The 17,714-nt window shown below is 32.7% G+C and overlaps 1 protein-coding gene across 1 annotated transcript; it reads right to left on the minus strand.

Annotated features, from left to right (window-relative positions):
• Window positions 1-202: 202 nt before the first annotated feature.
• Window positions 203-16,758, minus strand: LOC136024855 (protein Vhl-like). Its single transcript, XM_065700369.1, has 4 exons — window positions 16,467-16,758; window positions 9,031-9,177; window positions 4,778-4,876; window positions 203-1,252 (listed from the first exon to the last, which is right to left on the minus strand). The coding sequence occupies exons 1-4, from the start codon at window positions 16,614-16,616 to the stop codon at window positions 1,151-1,153; spliced, it is 498 nt and encodes a 165-aa protein (XP_065556441.1). The 5' UTR covers window positions 16,617-16,758; the 3' UTR covers window positions 203-1,150.
• Between the last annotated feature and the right edge of the window lie 956 nt (window positions 16,759-17,714).

Raw genomic sequence — 17,714 nt, forward strand, 5'->3', positions numbered from 1 at the left:
GCACATACCCCTTGTTCATGCCGCTTTTCTCACGGCTTATGTTTGGGTCAGGTTTCGAAGTATTTAAAAAAAAATTATGATCATTTTATTATATTAGGTTGTTCATTGCTAAGCTAATTCTGTTCAATGTCGACAGGCCCGTTTGTTGCCATTCACCCCCCCCCCCAAAAAAAAAAAAAAAAAAACAAAACAAAGCAAAACACACAAGTATGTAAGGTTTATGAACAGCCAAACATAAAGAATTATAACAGTAATAAAATCACAAAATAAATTTCGATAAATTGGTTCTCTCCTGTCAGCAAGAACAAACCATTTCTCAGGATTACCACTTCCAATTACGCTAATCTGAAAATTGCCATTTTGTTTTTGTGTTCCTATAAGATATTGTTTACAAAGAAAGTTGACTGATGTGCTGATGACATAGATGAAATGGAAGCAATTCCTGAGCGGACACCCTGGGAGCAAAATGACTGGTTGCTGCTGTTTATAGGAAACGGAACAAGCAATTCTAAGTACTTTGAAAAAAAAGGCTGGTACAGACAGTCTGACTAGGCTGATCATCCGCGCAAATATTCTTTTTTTTTAGCTCAATGATTGTCTAAAATCAGATAGATTTCGGTGAAAAACTATGATTGGTTGCAAAAAAGAAAAAAGTTCATCATTTCATTGGCAAATAAAGGTAGAAGCAGAATAGAACTTAATAATTTTAATGAGTATGGTATACTTAAGGCTTATTAGCAATGTGATTCTACTAATGCCAAGGTTTAGATACCGTTAATTGAGACAATCACAGTTTTTCATAATTAGCTATCACATTTGAACAATTAGCAAAAATTCATTGTGAATGGGCCTTTAAACACTTTCACTAGCGTACTTAATGTATTTTCACTAATGTACTCCAAGGAAAAGTACATTTTTACATGTTTTGTAAAAAAAAAAAAAAGCAACAGTAATTGTCTCAGGAGGTGGAATTTCTAGTCAACTGAAAATCAGAGCATTGTATAATTGATCCCAATCAGAATAGAAACAGTTTCGCCATATCCCATAAGACACAACTTTTACCGGGAGATGTTACAAACCACATTTCCAATGCTTTATTTCCTCCAGTTTTTCATAATTTTTGTACAATCAATACACAGAGCTGTCACTGTTACCTCACATCATCTGACCATTCAGCAATGTCCTTTTGTAGAATCTTTGGAAGATCTAGCCTGCAAGCGTCTTTTGGATTTGCCAAGGAACGGCGAACAGCCTAAAGATCACAACAGTGTTATTAAACAAAAAGAATATGAAAATTCTTAATCGAAAATAAATTTCGATAAATTGGTTCTCTCCTGTCAGCAAGAACAAACCATTTCTCAGGATTACCACTTCCAATTACGCTAATCTGAAAATTGCCATTTTGTTTGTGTGTTCCTATAAGATATTGTTTACAGAGAAAGTTGACTGATGTGCTGATGACATAGATGAAATGGAAGCAATTCCTGAGCAGACATCCTGGGAGCAAAATGACTGGTTGCTGCTGTTTATAGGGAACGGAACAAGCAATTCTAAGTTTTTGAAAAAGTACTATACAAACATGTTATTAAACAGCTGGCCAAAAATATTGGATGATCTTCAGATAATTTAATTATTAGTTGTTTTTTTTTTCGGAAGAAATCTTATATTCAAAAAAGAAAATAGCCCAAAAAGTCTAACGATTACTACTATAAACAAAAAAGAAGTGCTTACTTAGAAGAAGAACAATTTAAACCACTTTTTACCAGTTTAAGTTCTAAACAGTCTAACCACAAGCCCATACATCATCATACTTGCCATTTTATTCCATAAAAACCCACTCCCAAACAGTACTTATTTAGATATTTGTGTATGTAATTAAATATATTTGAGTAGAATTTATTCAAAAATTATTTATGTAATCACATTATTACTACAGGCTATTATTTATTTATTCCAAATATTTTTTAATAAAATTTAATCAAATATTTTTTTTTGTGTAATAAAACTATCCAATATAATCTATCCAATTAAATATTTATTGCAAATGTTTTTATTTAACCAATTATTTATTAGAAAAATTAACCATAAAATTTATTTGAATCACTTGTAATTGTGTCTTATATCTGAGTGACTCAGAGTCAAGTAATTCTTCTGTGAGTCAATTAGTGTTAATACCACGTTTAAATGTTATGTATAGAAGAACTGACCTGACCCATCTTGAATTTCAAGAACTATTCTTTCTCTTACAAAAATAACACATTAGAATAATAATAAGAAAAAATATATAAATCTTTTACATTACATATAAATATTAATTTTGGGGCCTGCAAAAGAATGTTATTAACTATGAAAATGGGTGTATCAGGTATGCAGAAAGCACATTGATAAACTTCACCTTTTTTAATTAGCTTCAAAGGCCTTCACTGATCCTTTACTTTCTAAGCTCACAAGAGCAATCTCTAAAATGCCGTATTAACACACAAAAGAGTATGGCTGCCTCTGAGTACAAATAAATTATTATGAAGACAATTTGAGTAACTGAAAAATTAGCCTCAAGGGAAGAGACACTCTTGAAGCTAAGATTTCTCTTGTTGAAAGCAAGAAAGCAAGCACTCCTGATGACAGAAAGTCTGTCTTTCTTTCTGTCTTGTTGACAGAAAGAAAGCAAGCACTCGTTTCCTCCGGCTCCTCCTTGCCAACTCCTCCGTCCAACTCATATATTCTTTAATAGCTTGTCAGGGTTGATGAGGTAATTTGTAGGTGGGATGTGTAGATTAGTGGTAGAAGCTACATTGGGACCAGCCTCATACTAGACAATTTTTATTTGAAGATCTTAGAACTAAAAGGTTCTTGTTGACACCGAGGACCTATCTGCTCCTCTTTCTAAAATATTCAAATCCCCAGATCCTTAGATAGATTGTCCTTAGAATTTCAAAGAAGGGCCAATGGAACCACCATTCATCCTTTCCCCTTTCCTAAGAGATCAGACATTCCTGGGACGAATAGCATAGTTGGAATTTGACCACCAAGGAAAATTTAAAATATTGCCCCCCCCCCCCGTTTTAGTGGTAAAATCTAGACATGGGTTGCAGTCAATGATTTAAATGATTTACAGTCAATGATTTTGTTTTATCATTCAGTTAAGAAACTAACTACACACACAAAAAAAAAATTTCTGGAGATGACAGTTCAGAAACTTCCCAGTCTATATTCCTTAAAACTGCTTTCCATCTTGATGTACCACAATAAACAAAAAAAGCTTTATTAAGAATTTTATTAAAAATTCGACAGGGTTACCAGACATCGCTGTTCGCTTCTGGAGGTGTAAAAGAACAAAGTTAGGACGTTTAATCAAGAACTCTCATAGGACAAAAAAAGAGCACCTTCCCTTCATTTTCCCCTCGATTGATTTTCCCAGCTACCGTACCAGTACATACCTCTTTAAATGCTTACGTCCTGATCCTCAGATATCTTCTTTCTTATCAGCAACGGGTTGTTAAAACCTTAATCTTTTAGTTGGTTAAATTACTTTGATTCAATAAAGAAACAGAAAAAAACAACGTATTTTAGAGGGCGTGTAATAGCTGGTTTTCCGTTTATCGTGAGGAGACTGAATTAGGTGGGGTGGGAACAGGTATGATAGGAGTATTTGCCAGCTTCATGCTAGACAGTTTTTTGAGCAAATTCTAGAATTTTTGAGCAAACGGATTGAAATTAAGTGGAAAAGGATAATGGGAAATAAGAGTTTTTTCTATGATAAATTTGGGCATACTTAAACTGTATTATTCTGTTTAACTTGTTCTAGGTTAATCCATGTAGGAATCAAATAGAAAAAAAAACTTTGGTACTTCCATATTATTTTTAATAATTTGACTTTAATTGAATTTAATGAAAACGTGGTTTGAAAGTTAAAATCAAATTTTGGCACCCTAAATCACGTGAGCTTCGGTCGCCACATAGTTGACCTCTGTGCTAGGATCATTTTTTCATTTCCTATACTCCAACAATATGTCTTAATAAGTTTCAAGTTCACTTCAACTATAGTTAAGAGTTTTTTTTTTAATTTCATTGTCATTTGTTATTATTTTCAATAAGGCAAACTTTTGAGAACAGGCTACCATGACAACTTTAGGCACTATTAGCATCAGCAGTAATTCGAGGTTTCATTGGTAGCTTGAGTTAATAAAGAACTAGAATCTGACTGTAAAAATATGCTGTGCCACTCATAAAATGTGTACGGATTTCATTCCGAAGGTGCATTTGGTTTATCCTAGCTTTACCAGAGAGTAAGAACAGAGAAGGAGGAGGGAGAGCTACTTTGTCACAAACTTCGAAAGCGGGTCTTAGTCTTAGTTTTAGCAATGTCACATTTTCATATTTTCCTGTCTTAGAAGCCCAACATTCTTACTCCCACGAAGCTCCATAATTGCTTGGCACCACATGATACTCTGTTGAATTCCCCTCCTTGTCTATCCTTCCCTCCCTACCCTCAATGCTTGACCTCAGAGCCCTGTCTGATATCGAGCGGACCGATTTATCACTTCTGATTGAAGTTTTTCCAGGGAAAAAATGGTCGATTAATCCTTGATCCTCAGCAAACGCTTTCAGAGAGCAAGTATTGATATTCTTATACGTTTAAATACGCAGTAATATATTGGAGAATATTTACTGTCAAACAGCCTTTCCAGTTTCTGTTTTATTTTTCTGAAGAATATCTAATTATTCACGCTCACAAATAAATATTCTAAAGCCTAGAACTAAATTAAATATCTATTACCAGCAAAGACGCCTTCCTTAAGGTCAAAAGTGGGTACCGAATGAAAACCGGAACCCTTTCAATTCTTCCTCGATTTTCAGGATCTGATTGACCTCGATGCTAAAAATAAAAATAATAAAAAAAAAGAAGAGAAATATATGATCACCTGAATATGGGTTTCTTAATAAAGACCAATAATATTTTTTTCCTGAATTGCTTAAGACCTTAGTCTTAAGACCTAATGTACAAAAAAAAAACATTTTGTTCGGGGGCACACTCACCTTAAAATTGTGGTCTAAAAAGGACCAGAAAGACCTATTTTCTATGGGCTTAAACTTTCTAAGTTCGGAATTGGGTTAATAGGACAAAATATTTCGTTTGGAGGGGAAGGTGCGGCAAAACCAGGCCAAAAGATTTGCTGGCCCAGATCATTTTGCAACTTAGGATGGGAAGTCCATGGGACAAGAGGACCTAATATACAAAAAATTTAGTTTGGTGGCACGACCCCTTAAAAAAAGGGACAAGAAAAGGGCATAAACTATTTTTTTATCCGCTCCGAAACTTATATCCTCAAGTCCTTGGACCAAGGAAACGCCGCTGGATACTGCACGAGAAAAAATAAGTAAAATTATTGGCGTGTTCCCCCCAAAACTATTCTTTTTCTGAAAGACTAGAAGCTAACACCTGTAATTTACTGGGCCAAGGAGGCCCTAATTAACAAAACATTTAGACTGGGGTATGAGCACCCTAAAAATGGGCTAAAAAACATTGTTTTGTTTTTTAGTTTGCTTAGAAATTATATGTTAAGCCTTCGGCCAAGTGGACCTTGATTAAAAGGAGAAAACGAAGAAGAATTGGTTTTCTTGATATTTTACCCCAAAACAGGGGCCGAAAACTCTTTTCTTCTTAAGAGATCGAAATGTAAAACGTTAGTTTCTGGGCCCAGTGAACCCTCATGTACACAAACATTCTAATTAAAGGGCACGGTCACCCACCATATTCCAGAATAGGGACCAAAAAACTTTTCTTTACTGGCTTAAAACTTTCTAGGATCATTGCCTGGGATAAGGGGGCCACGCATTTTTAGTTATGAGGGAAAGGAGTGATAGGGGACAAAAATACAACTTATTACGGTTGTACCGATTCGTGACGCCCAAAAGCGGGACAGAGCCTAATGACAAGGGGGCCTCAATGAAGACAAACAATAATGAAAATGATTTATTATTTTGACTCGTAACTCCCAAAATCAGCCTATATTTGCTTTGTGTCTGATTGGCTTGCAGCTTACTGGGCATACACAATGGTCTAATTGAGCCGAAGAGGAAAATATTGAAACATACCAAAATGAGTCAAGCCTTGCGTTTCAGTAATCAGCATGAAACTTTGAAGGTAAGTAGACTAAATTAAAGGAACCTTAATGAGGACAAGAAATTTTGGAAGAACAATTTGGTTGTATTGACTCACAGCACAAAAAAGGCGATTTTTTGCTTTGCTTGAAAATTTCAGTACATATAGACAGGGCCAAGGAAATCTTTAATAAGACAAACATGAGGGAAACAAGCGTGGTATTATCCAATTGTGACATCAAATTTCTTTCTTATTTTGAGATAACAAAACTTTTCTTTACATATAACCTTAAAATACATATATCTAAACAAACAGTTACAACAGAAGAGAAGGTGAAATGACTTTTCAAATAAAATGATATACATTCAAGGGTATCTACAGGATGGCTTCAGCCCAATAGAACATCCAAACATTTTGCAGATTTTCAAACTATATGACCAAAAATACCACTTCCTAATCACCCAGATTGAACAGTAATTATATTATTGAAACGTTATTCCATAAGCTATAACGCATATGCATAAGCTATTATGCTTATGCAATATGCATAAGCTATTACACAAAAATACTGCTGATCAAAAACTTCGACTGAATATTCAATATTTTGCCCAAAACTTAAATTACAATCCTAACTTTTAGTTTTTTAGCATATAAAACATTTGCATTCAGCATACCTACATGCTACATGCTAAAGTTCAGAGCATTATTTGCACTTAACTGAAAACTGATTATATTCAAAACATTGAAAATAAAAAATTGTTTAGACTTCCAGGTATTAGTGTATCTTAAATGATCGGTGTATATTATGTATATTAGATGATCATGTATATTGAATGATCATGATCATGACCATGAATGATCATGTATATTAGTGTATATGCTAAATGATCAATCTAGCTTCATTAGTCTGATATACAATTAATTCGTAGTTATTCTCTCTTACTTTTGAATACATTTATTTCAAATGTACAGAATATCAATAGCGAAGTCATTTATTGACTTGTCAATTCAAATGTTCCTTGAACAAACTGAACATATTGCTTCGAAAATAGCCACTTTTCACCCTGAAATCTTTTGTTTGGGCATTAATTTTTTTACGTTTAAAAGAAATAAAATAAATAAAAAGCTTTTAATTTAATTTTATTACTCACGTTATTAAATAATTAGTTTTTCAATTGATTAATTTAATTTAAAATTAATTTATTTATTTATTTTAATGCTGTTATTAATCTTATAAATTATGTAATGCCATTAAAAATTATTAATGCCATTATATGTTATTAAATTATTATAAACTATTAATGCCATTAATTAATGGTATTATTTAATTTAAATTTTATTTGTTTTCCACGTTTGAAAGAAACAAATCAAAAGTGCTGAAAAAAGGGTCCTTTTAATATAGTATAATTACATTGAATGTCAGAAATTTAATTGTTCACGAAATATATTTTCCCTGATTTTGATTTTTATTGTGTTTTCCTTCGTTGTTTCTACTATTTTTGATATTGTGACAAAAAAAAAGCAACACTGCTTGAGTAACAAAGGGGTGGTTATAATAACCAAAGGGGTGGATAATAAGGGGTGGTCAAACCCTTATTTATCAATCTTGATTAGTCTTGTGGCATTATTTTGTTTCTGGGTTGTTAATGATATTTTGACAAATAAAAGAAATACACTAGTTGAAATGAAAATTATTTTTGGTAAGATGAACATCATATCTTTCGAAAGTTAAGGGTAATAATAATCTTATTGTTATTTGTGGTAACTTCTGTTTGTGTTTAGTTTCACTTTCTTACTCCTTCATCACTTTAATTTCTTATTCACTCCTCCTAGGATTCCTTGATTCATTCTTAGGAGTAGCCCATTTGTTATCTTTACGTTAGAAGCGATTATTCATTTATTGATTCATGGTAATTACTGTTCATTTTCAGTTTGAATTACTACATGACTTTATTTATGCTTGATTTAGGTTTTAATTTGGATCTTGCCCATTAAACTATAATAAGTTTTTGCTAATTCTGCATCTTTAGAGTACTAAGAACATCAAAATAAAAATATTTTCTGTCCCCTCAACCCCCCTTTAGGTCTATTTATATGGTAACTGAAAACAAACAATTTTCTAAGCTTTGTCCTTTTTTTAGTCTCAAGATTGTAGTTTTTAGGACAGCAACACATTTTTGTCAGTTAGACCATGAGAATAAATGAAAACAATTAGTTAGTTATATTTGACAATATTTTTGTCTGTAAAAATTCAAACAGTAAAAATAAGTTGATTTTTAAACATCTTAACTTTAAACATAAACCAAAGGAAACTAAACCTTTTTATGTTGTGTGGTGCCACTATATATATATATATATATATATATATATATATATATATATATATATATATATATATATATGGGTGTGTGTTTATGTAAGTTTCAATTTATATTTTTTTTAATCAAATGCCATTTTCACTATTCTTGGTAACTTAAACTATACAATAAAGGTAAAGAGCATGGGAAGCAATTTAATCTTGCTAATACCCCCCCCCCCCCACCCCCCTAGGGAAGCAATCAATCATTCTTTACTATAGAAGTTGGAATAATACAAAAAAGGGACAAATATTAATGTTTGCAAAGCACCAAACGTTACAAACCATTACAATTACGTTACTACTTAACTGGCGTGCAAAAAGTGGAGTAGCATGGTAGCCATGCTTCTTGGTACTTTATATGGCCTAGTGAAATTTATTGGCAAATTCTATCAATAAATACTAGTGCTTCCATAATCTTAAAATTTGTCAGTAGCTCTTGGAATTTTGTCAAGTTCTTCTACTGGCCGCTTAGAACTTGTTGCATACCTGTTGCCTAACAAACAACAGACCAATTAAAGTTTAGACTAGTCATTGAGAGGCTGTAGGTATTTCCTTAAATAAAACATACCTCCCACCATGGCTTGGCAAAAAATACTTCTTGACAGGTAATTGCTGGTGCTATTGCAACCAATTTTTCTCGGGTAGCTGAGTCTCGGAATATCCATGGGTGGGTAACAAACGTAGTTGCATCAAAATATTCATTGGGCTCAAGTGTCTACAAAAGAGAGTTGAGTAAGAGAGAAACTTGATTTATGCATACATGTGAAACAAAAAGAAAATGAACATACATTATCCTAATGTGATGACCATTACTCACCAAGTTTCAGATTGGAAAAAGAAATTTCTGTTCTCACATATATACCAGTACAACATGGCTGAAAATCAACAAGAGGTTACTAGTCAAATTTTTAGTTACATCGTGTCCATAAGAGCCATGAAAATCAGATCTTGCACAAATCAGCTGTCATAATAGTTATCCCAATGGCATAAAAAATCTTCTCTTTTTAAAGTGTAGTAATGGATAAATGTTATATATTATACAGGACATTTAACCTCTTTCCAAAAGAAGAGTCTTCCAAGACTAAGTTGAAGAATTAAGCCGTAAAAGAACTACATATACCTTTACACAGATGGGAGGGGGCACTTATAATTGAGGAAATTGAAAGAACCCTTTCCTATTATAATTGAAAAACAGTTTCTAGAAAAATTAATTGGCATTTCAGGCTCATTTTCTGCCTACCACACTGCAAACATCCTCTGACAAACTCTGCCAAAAATTCTATCTGTGTATACCTATGGAAGTATAGTATTGCTATAAACTAGCTGTATGCACACATTCAGCTAAAAAAAAGAGTAGTACACTGAACTAAGCAAAGATAATATCATGGCAAAAAACAAAGAGTTGATGCATACTTTTAAGACTGTGAAAAAAAGACATAATACAGATAATATTAAAAAAAAATAAGAGCACAAGCTGGAAAAAAATTCAATAGAAATTACTAAAAAATATAGTCAATAGAACAATTTCCTTAAAGTAGGGAGCGTAAGGAGAAAAGTGTAGGAATGAAAAAATAAAATGAGAAGGAGAAAACATTACTGCCAAGCAGTTAGAAATTAAGGCAAAACTTCTTGCTAAAGCTGCTGACCCCGCCAAACTTTGTAAGACTAAGAAGCTCAAATTCTTTCAGAAGTTTTATTTTTCCAGATAGACCTAGTTCAATCTCCATGAGTTTACCAGAGGGGAAAAAACTTCTACCCCTCTGTACAAGTATAGGTGCATAGAAAACCTTGTCTGCTTTCAAAAGTAGACTTGATATAATGCTTCTTCACAGGTCATACTGATTATGTACAGTCCCGTTAGCAAAGTCAGCCCATAGCCCCTTGAATATTCTAAAGCTAACTGAAGTGTACTTTTAGCCATCCCACGGCTCAGATCACAAGTTTCATTCCCTTGATGGATCTGTTGACAAACCAAAAAAACTGCTGCTGGTACCTGGAGGGTGAACCACCCTGACTAACTTATCATAACAGATAATATAGCAGAATTACCTTATCACACTTGCCAGTTATAAGATGGTCAAGTGATTTGATTTTGAAATCAAACCATTTTGAATTCAAGTCTATTGATTGCCAAGTAACTTGTGGGAAAGCACTTCGCCATAGCCAGGCATTTCTTAAGATATACATGCAAACATACCAGAAATAAAAGCATTTCAAATTATCATGCAAGAACAAATATATTCACAGTATATGAAAAATAACACCAAGCATAAGAAAAACAAGAGTAGGCCTATTGTTGCTACTAGCCAGCTTGTAAAAGAGTTTGTAGAGGGAAAAAATGGTGAAGAGCTTAAGATTACCAAAAATGCTGCAAAAGCAGTAGATTTTTACAACAAAGTTTGTCTCTTAATCAAGCAGAATATCTTCTTATAAGTGATTATGAGAGTCTGGATGAAGGAACTGAAGAGGCAATACATAATGATAAGATGGAACATGGATATTATGTTTTGTCATTTAAGGGAAATTGTGGGAAAAATACACCTCAAGCAGTAGGGGAATTGACTCCAGGAGGCCATTATGATATTTATGAGAACAGAAACTATCTATAACTTAAAGAGTTCCAGTTTTAAAACAAATATATGCCTTTTGTTTTTTATTAGTGACACTTTAAGATAAGTTGAACAGCTTGCATTTCATGTTGGGTTGTCTGAGTACAACATTAAGTAGTCACCTAGATTAACAGCACCAAATGTAAACTGTGCTATACATTACTAGTACTAAATATAGCTTAATTTTCACTATATTTGAAGTACTGATTGAGATTCATATGTAATTTCAAAATTAGGGACTTAAACAAACTAATTTCTGTTATGCTTGAAACATTATAAATGTGTATACGTGGATTGCAGCATGTCTTCTAAAGCACACCAACACTACCTAAACTCCCCATACTATCTTATATGAGGAAACAAGGGGATATGATTTCACCAATAAAATTGTATCTAAAAACACCATTCCTGCTCTTCTTGCATACACCTTAAACTGTATGACTAGAGGCCATGTAAAGGAACTTCTGATGCAGCATTGTACTAACAAAGTAAGAAATAACTTTACCAAACTATAAAACCACATCTCTGAACCCACTATATCTGCTGAGTGGACAAGCACTTTCAAGTGTTTGAGCAAAATTAAAGAGATTTAAGGTAATTTGATATCTTAAATCCTTTTACAGTCAAAAGGCATAATACTTTTAACACATCTAGAAACATGTTTCTAAAGAAATACAAAAAATAAAAACAATGAAACAATAGTGTGTATTACCTTAAATCGCACTTGTTAGTGATAGGAAAAATCTTGTGTCCACCAGCTTCAGTGATGATAGTTAGTTCTCTGTGGCAACCCAAACAGTGCAACAGAGAAGGGACTTACAAAGAACTGATGGATAAGAACATTACAAAAGTCTTCAATATATTTGTTGCCCTCCTCTGGACTGATTCCATTGCTGCTTTGTCAGTCTTGTTGATTGTGCATGCAACACATATTTCAAACCCTAGCCTTCTTAGTCAAATAAACTCTTTTATAGCTTAGTAAACATAACAGTTGGATATCTGCTAGTAAATGTTCTTGTGATTAAGCCAAGTGTCTGATTAGCGTTTGCAATAGTTGCTTGAGCATGAATATGAAAATCCAACTCGTTTTTTACTAGGATACCAATATCTCTCTCAATGCGGCAGCTGAAACAGCTTTGCTGGACCCATCACTACAATTCATAGCAGTTAGAAGTATAGTGTGTTCGACAAAAAACACAGGGCCATGGCAAAAAACAAGAGAAATGAACTCATATGGCACTTGTGACAAGGTCAGAAGAGCCAAGAGATTATATGGCACTTGTGACAAGGTTGGAACCTAAATTGGAGTTGGTACTAGAGTTATCAATTTTGCTGTTCTTTTTTTATTGACAATTATTACAAAGAAAAACTTGCCAATGCAGTGTTCCTGTAGTTTCTTCTTGTTCAGTATTGTAATGTTTGTCCCACCAAGTTTAATTCTGATCTCTCCACTCTAAGCATTTTCCAAGGTTTTCTCCTCCAACTCCCCCCAGTATCACCAGATCCGGGTTGGGATTTAAAATAAGAGCTCTGAGACACAAGGTCCTTCTATATATTAAATTTGATTAAGATCCAATAACCCATTCATAAGTTAAAAACACCTCATTTTTTTTAGTTTTCTGAATTAACTGTCATTTCACCTTCCCCAAATGGTCTTATTGACAAAATGACTAATTCTAATTTAATCTGATTTGGTCCCTTATACGCCTGCCAACTTTCAGCAATCACTATATTGATCACATATTGTTTTGGATCTTCTTCATGTAAAAATTGGAGTGGTTCAGGATTTGAATCTGAGACTTCTTGCACCCTAAGTGAGAATCATACCATTTTTTACTCCCAGGTTTTTATCACAAAATATTTGATAAGACTTTTATGGGACACAAATTTTTTTGAACCTGTCCAGTTTATTTAGTTGAATAAGACAATAAAAAGAAAGAGGGTAAATCAGACAGATGGATAGTTAAGTTGGATAGACAATAAAAAGAAAGAGGGTAAATCTGACAGATGGATAGGAGTATCTCTAATCCTACTGTAAACTATTCTAAGGTATGAGATATTGCATAAAGACAAGTCTACATCTTTTATAATTACCAAAGCAATAAATATTTCTGTAATTTTGCTGTGAGTTTGATTTTCTTTAGCACAATAATGAAATACATAATTTATCAAATAAAGTGATCACTTTTCCCAGGAATCCTTGTGATGTTATTGCTTTATTTGAGAGTTTTTTCATAAAGTATTTAAAAATAAACTTGTTTTACCTTGATTTTGGGTTTTTGGTTTATCTTTTATTGGCATCTTGTTACAATTTTCAAAATAATCCTAGGGAGGAATCTAAGCAAGGAATCCTAGGATGAAAGTGAATACATTGCTTGAGGTCTTTTTTATCTCTTTCTCTTTCATTTTTTATTTCTTCTCTTTCATGATTCAATAATTGCTACTGTGGAAGATTTAATTTTGACTCCATTGTAGCCAAAACCTAAAAAATGAGTTTCTAAAAAAACTGTCTAGTGAGAAAAAATTATAATAAATAGTAAATGAAATAAAACTATAAAAAAAATAGATAATTAATGATATAAATAAAACAATAAATAAATGTCAAAACAAAAATAAAATGGAATAAAATTTAATGACAAGGATTAACATGGGGCCTGGTGAACTTTCATATTTTTAATATCTGGCTTATATAAGTCAGCTGCATGAAGCATTAAATGCTGCATTTGTTTGGAAATATTCTTCTAATAGAATTTGGCTAGTCTGCCATATGTCTATCCTTTTTCCTACTTTTAGGGATTACTTTATGTATTAAAACACTATAGACATTCAATGTTCTGTGTGAGCACTAGTCATAGGGTCTACAAAATTTAAAGAATAGTTCACTGTACAGTGAATAAAACCTTGATGGTTCATGCTTTTATACTCTCTCTAGCAATCCAACATTCTAGTGGTGCTGGGAGTAATCCAATCATGTATAATGCTAAGCAATATGTTTGCTGAGTAGTCTGGAACAGGAATAATGAAGAGTTTTTCTGAGTGTCTCCTGATGCCCCCAAAAACCTTCAACCCTTCAATATATTATCCCCTGTTATATTTACTTTTTCTGATTTATGCTTTGCCAATTTCTACTATTTTTGAGGAGCCACTTGATCTAATCATTATTTGTCCATCAAAAACTCTTGTATATTGCTTAAAGTAGAGATTTTACCAAAAATCATAATCATTTTTGCCTAACAAAGTCTAAACACACTTCCCAACAGAAATTTTGCCACCCTGTAGCAGTTTGTTTTGAAACATGAATTTTGTCTATCAAAAACTTTTGTATATTGCTCAATGTGGACATTTTACTAAAAATAATGATAATTTCTGTAATGTCTTAATGAAAGGTTGAAATTCTCATACCAAATTCCTTTGTGAATAGATTGTTTATAGTTGTACTTTATATTTTTTATTCTAAATGTTAATGCTCTAAGTGATACAACTTTATTTTCACACTTAAAACACTCTTTCCTCACAAACTCTGTAATTCTAAGTCTCTATTTTATCATTCAAATTTTCATTAAGTTCTTATTTTCTACTGCTATTCTATTAATACATGTTATGAGAAATAACAACAGAAAACATTTTGTTGCAGAAAAAAAGCCAGAATCTTGAATTGAAAATCCTATATTTAGAAAACTTTTCAAAATTGAAGTAATACTACTGCAAAAAAAGGATAAACTTGTTTAAAAAAGAAGTGGAAAACCCCATTCATAAATGAAGACAAAGCTTAGCTGTATACAGGATGTATTAACTATAGGCTAGTTATTCTGCACATTATAAATTAGGAATTGTTTTCCTTACATGTTCCCTTCTCAAGAGCCTCTATACTAGGCTTACATCCAACACCCTTTAGCAGAGCTGCTCCTAGGGTTGGTATTGCCCAGGCCAAAATTAATTATATTTATTTATTTATTATTATGAATAGCGGTAAGCATCAATGCTTGTTGCAAAAACATAAAAACACAAAATCATAATACTAATCTAATGTAAATTGGCAACAACAAACTAAACAGCAAAAACTTCTAAATAAAACAACACTACACAACAAAAGCATCTAAATAAAAAGGCATATTTACTAATGCACTCTTAAAATTTTGAACACTCTCTGCCTCAACAACCTCCAAAGGCAAACCATTCCATGGTCTGGCAACTCTACTAACAAAAGATAATTGACCAATTTTTTTCAGTGGTTTTGGGGGATGTAATTTATAATCATGCTGACGAGTAGAGTGATAATGGCTAAATTTAAAAAATAAATTTGGATCAACATCATCCACTCCTTTAATTATACAAAACACATTTACAAGGTCATTGCAATGTCTATGAAACTTCAACAATGGGAGTTGAAGCCTAGAAAGTCTCTGCAGATAAGAAAGGAGCTGAAGGTATGGGACCAATCTAGTGGCCCTTCTCTGAACCTTTTCTATCCTGTGCTCATCCGTTAGACTTAATGGAAACCAAACAGAAGTATTATACTCAAGAAGAGAGCAGACCATTGATTTGTATAGTAGTAAGAAATTACAAAGGTTAAACCTACTAAAGCTTCTCCTTATAGATGATAAACAATAATTTGTATTCTTTACAATTTCCAAAACATGCTTATCAAATTTCAATTGGGTATCAAAGTAAATACCAAGGTCATGCACTATTTTGTTAGAAGGGATTTGTATACCAGACAGCTGGTAAGTATGCACAGGTGGGAGTTTATGAGCATAGTCTAGAACAGCACACTTAGAAGGGTTTATGAACATGGAATTAGATTTGCACCGATAAGTTAGAGTCAAGATCCTCCTGTAAAAGTTGCACATTGTTTTGGTCTCGTACTGGTAGATAAAGTTTTACATCATCCGTGAACATCTTGACAGTAGAATGCTGAACAGAGGAAGGCAGATCATTAATAAATAAACAAAATAAAATTGGACCCAGGTGACATTGCCCCCCTTTCAACTCAAATATAACCTAAAAAGCCAAATAAAAGTAAAAAACTGAAGCAAAGAGGCCAATTCCTCAGCCAAAGCACTCAAAACAAGTGCCTTAGTTGCCTCTTCACAAGAATGGCTCTGTACTTTAAAGGGAGATTACCTTCCCTAGGGTATGAATGAGGCTCTGAATTAATCCCTGTGAGTCTCTTTCACCTAACCTAACTCCTTTAAAAGATAGACAAAATCTCCTCATTAGAATTTTACCACATTCTATATTCTAGGTATTACAATAGAGATTTATGGGTTGAAGTTGTGAATAGCTGTTAGGAAAGCTTACTGGGTATTTTACCTCATCCTCAGGGCCTCCTTCAAATCTGTCCCTTTTCTTACAATTTAATAATTTAAGTATTATTTTAAAATCATTTACTTACCTTATATTTTACTCCAATTCCTTCATAATTGATCCAAATAACATCAACTTTCCTCTGAGTTTTATTATAAAATCTCACATAAGCATAAACTCTACTATTTTGGGACCTTATATTGTCCTCGTTCCTCGAAACAACTGCATCCGAGGTCATTTTAAGTGTTCATAGTATCTCACATTCATATATAATAAGTGTTCATATCCATCTCACACTGATATAGCCTAAATCTAATATTTTGCTTAAGAGTTACATAAATTAGGTGAATTTATAATTTTTTCTATGCAAAGAAAATAACGTATTGCGGTTTAAAGAGGTAGCGCTATTAGTAAATGAATGACAAAAGTTAAAATCAATTAGTTTTTAAAATCAGTTTTCTTACAGAAGCAACGAGCAAAGATGAAACTTAAACCAAGCAAAATTTACTGGTTCTGAGATTACGTATCTACAAAATAAGCTTAAATAAACTCACTTGGGTCATTTTCCGACATCTTTACATTTCAAAAAGTGCAACTTTGCTGAAAACTAAGCTTGGTTTGGTTTTTTACAAAACTTTAGTGGTATGTTAAAAATTATAACTAACATTTTCACTGCAAAAATATTGAGAAACTTATAAATTGGTCTTTTGTTTCCTGCAGACTCGTATGGAATTTTGTGTTTCTAAGACAACATCTTTTTTTAGGGCTGACAAAAAGACCTTAGCAGCCAAGAAGCGTCATCAATCCCCTACATACATATAAATACAGGAAATGATTCTTCATATTGATTGAGATAATTTTTTATCTATTGCATTTATTAAAGCTTATTTGACATTTCAGCTTTATTTTCGGGGAGTCCATCAGAAAAGGCAGCAAAAACTAACATTCAGTGGATAAAACTTAATTCCATTTGAGTTGTATTTTTGCTTTGTTGCTGAGCTTACATATTTTATTCCATGAGGACAATTCTTACAAAACGGAAATTCCATATCACTTTGTCTTAAATACAATTCAATCACCTTTTGTGGTACCTCTTATAATTCCAGTGTCAATAGAAAATAAGTATTAGAAAATAACTTCGTGTCATTTTTTCTAATTATCTATCGAATTTATTTACTGTTTTTGAATTTATTTATAGTTCATCTTAATAAAAATCTTCTTATGCAGATACAGCTTGCAAATCTTAAATGGCTGGGGAACCTTTTTTTACAATCACCCCAAAAAAGGCTGAACGAACTTTTTCGGCTGCTAGTGCTTGAGATACAATGTCGCTATG

This window comes from Artemia franciscana, chromosome 3 (assembly GCF_032884065.1).
Source record: "Artemia franciscana chromosome 3, ASM3288406v1, whole genome shotgun sequence".
Lineage (NCBI taxonomy): Eukaryota > Metazoa > Arthropoda > Branchiopoda > Anostraca > Artemiidae > Artemia > Artemia franciscana.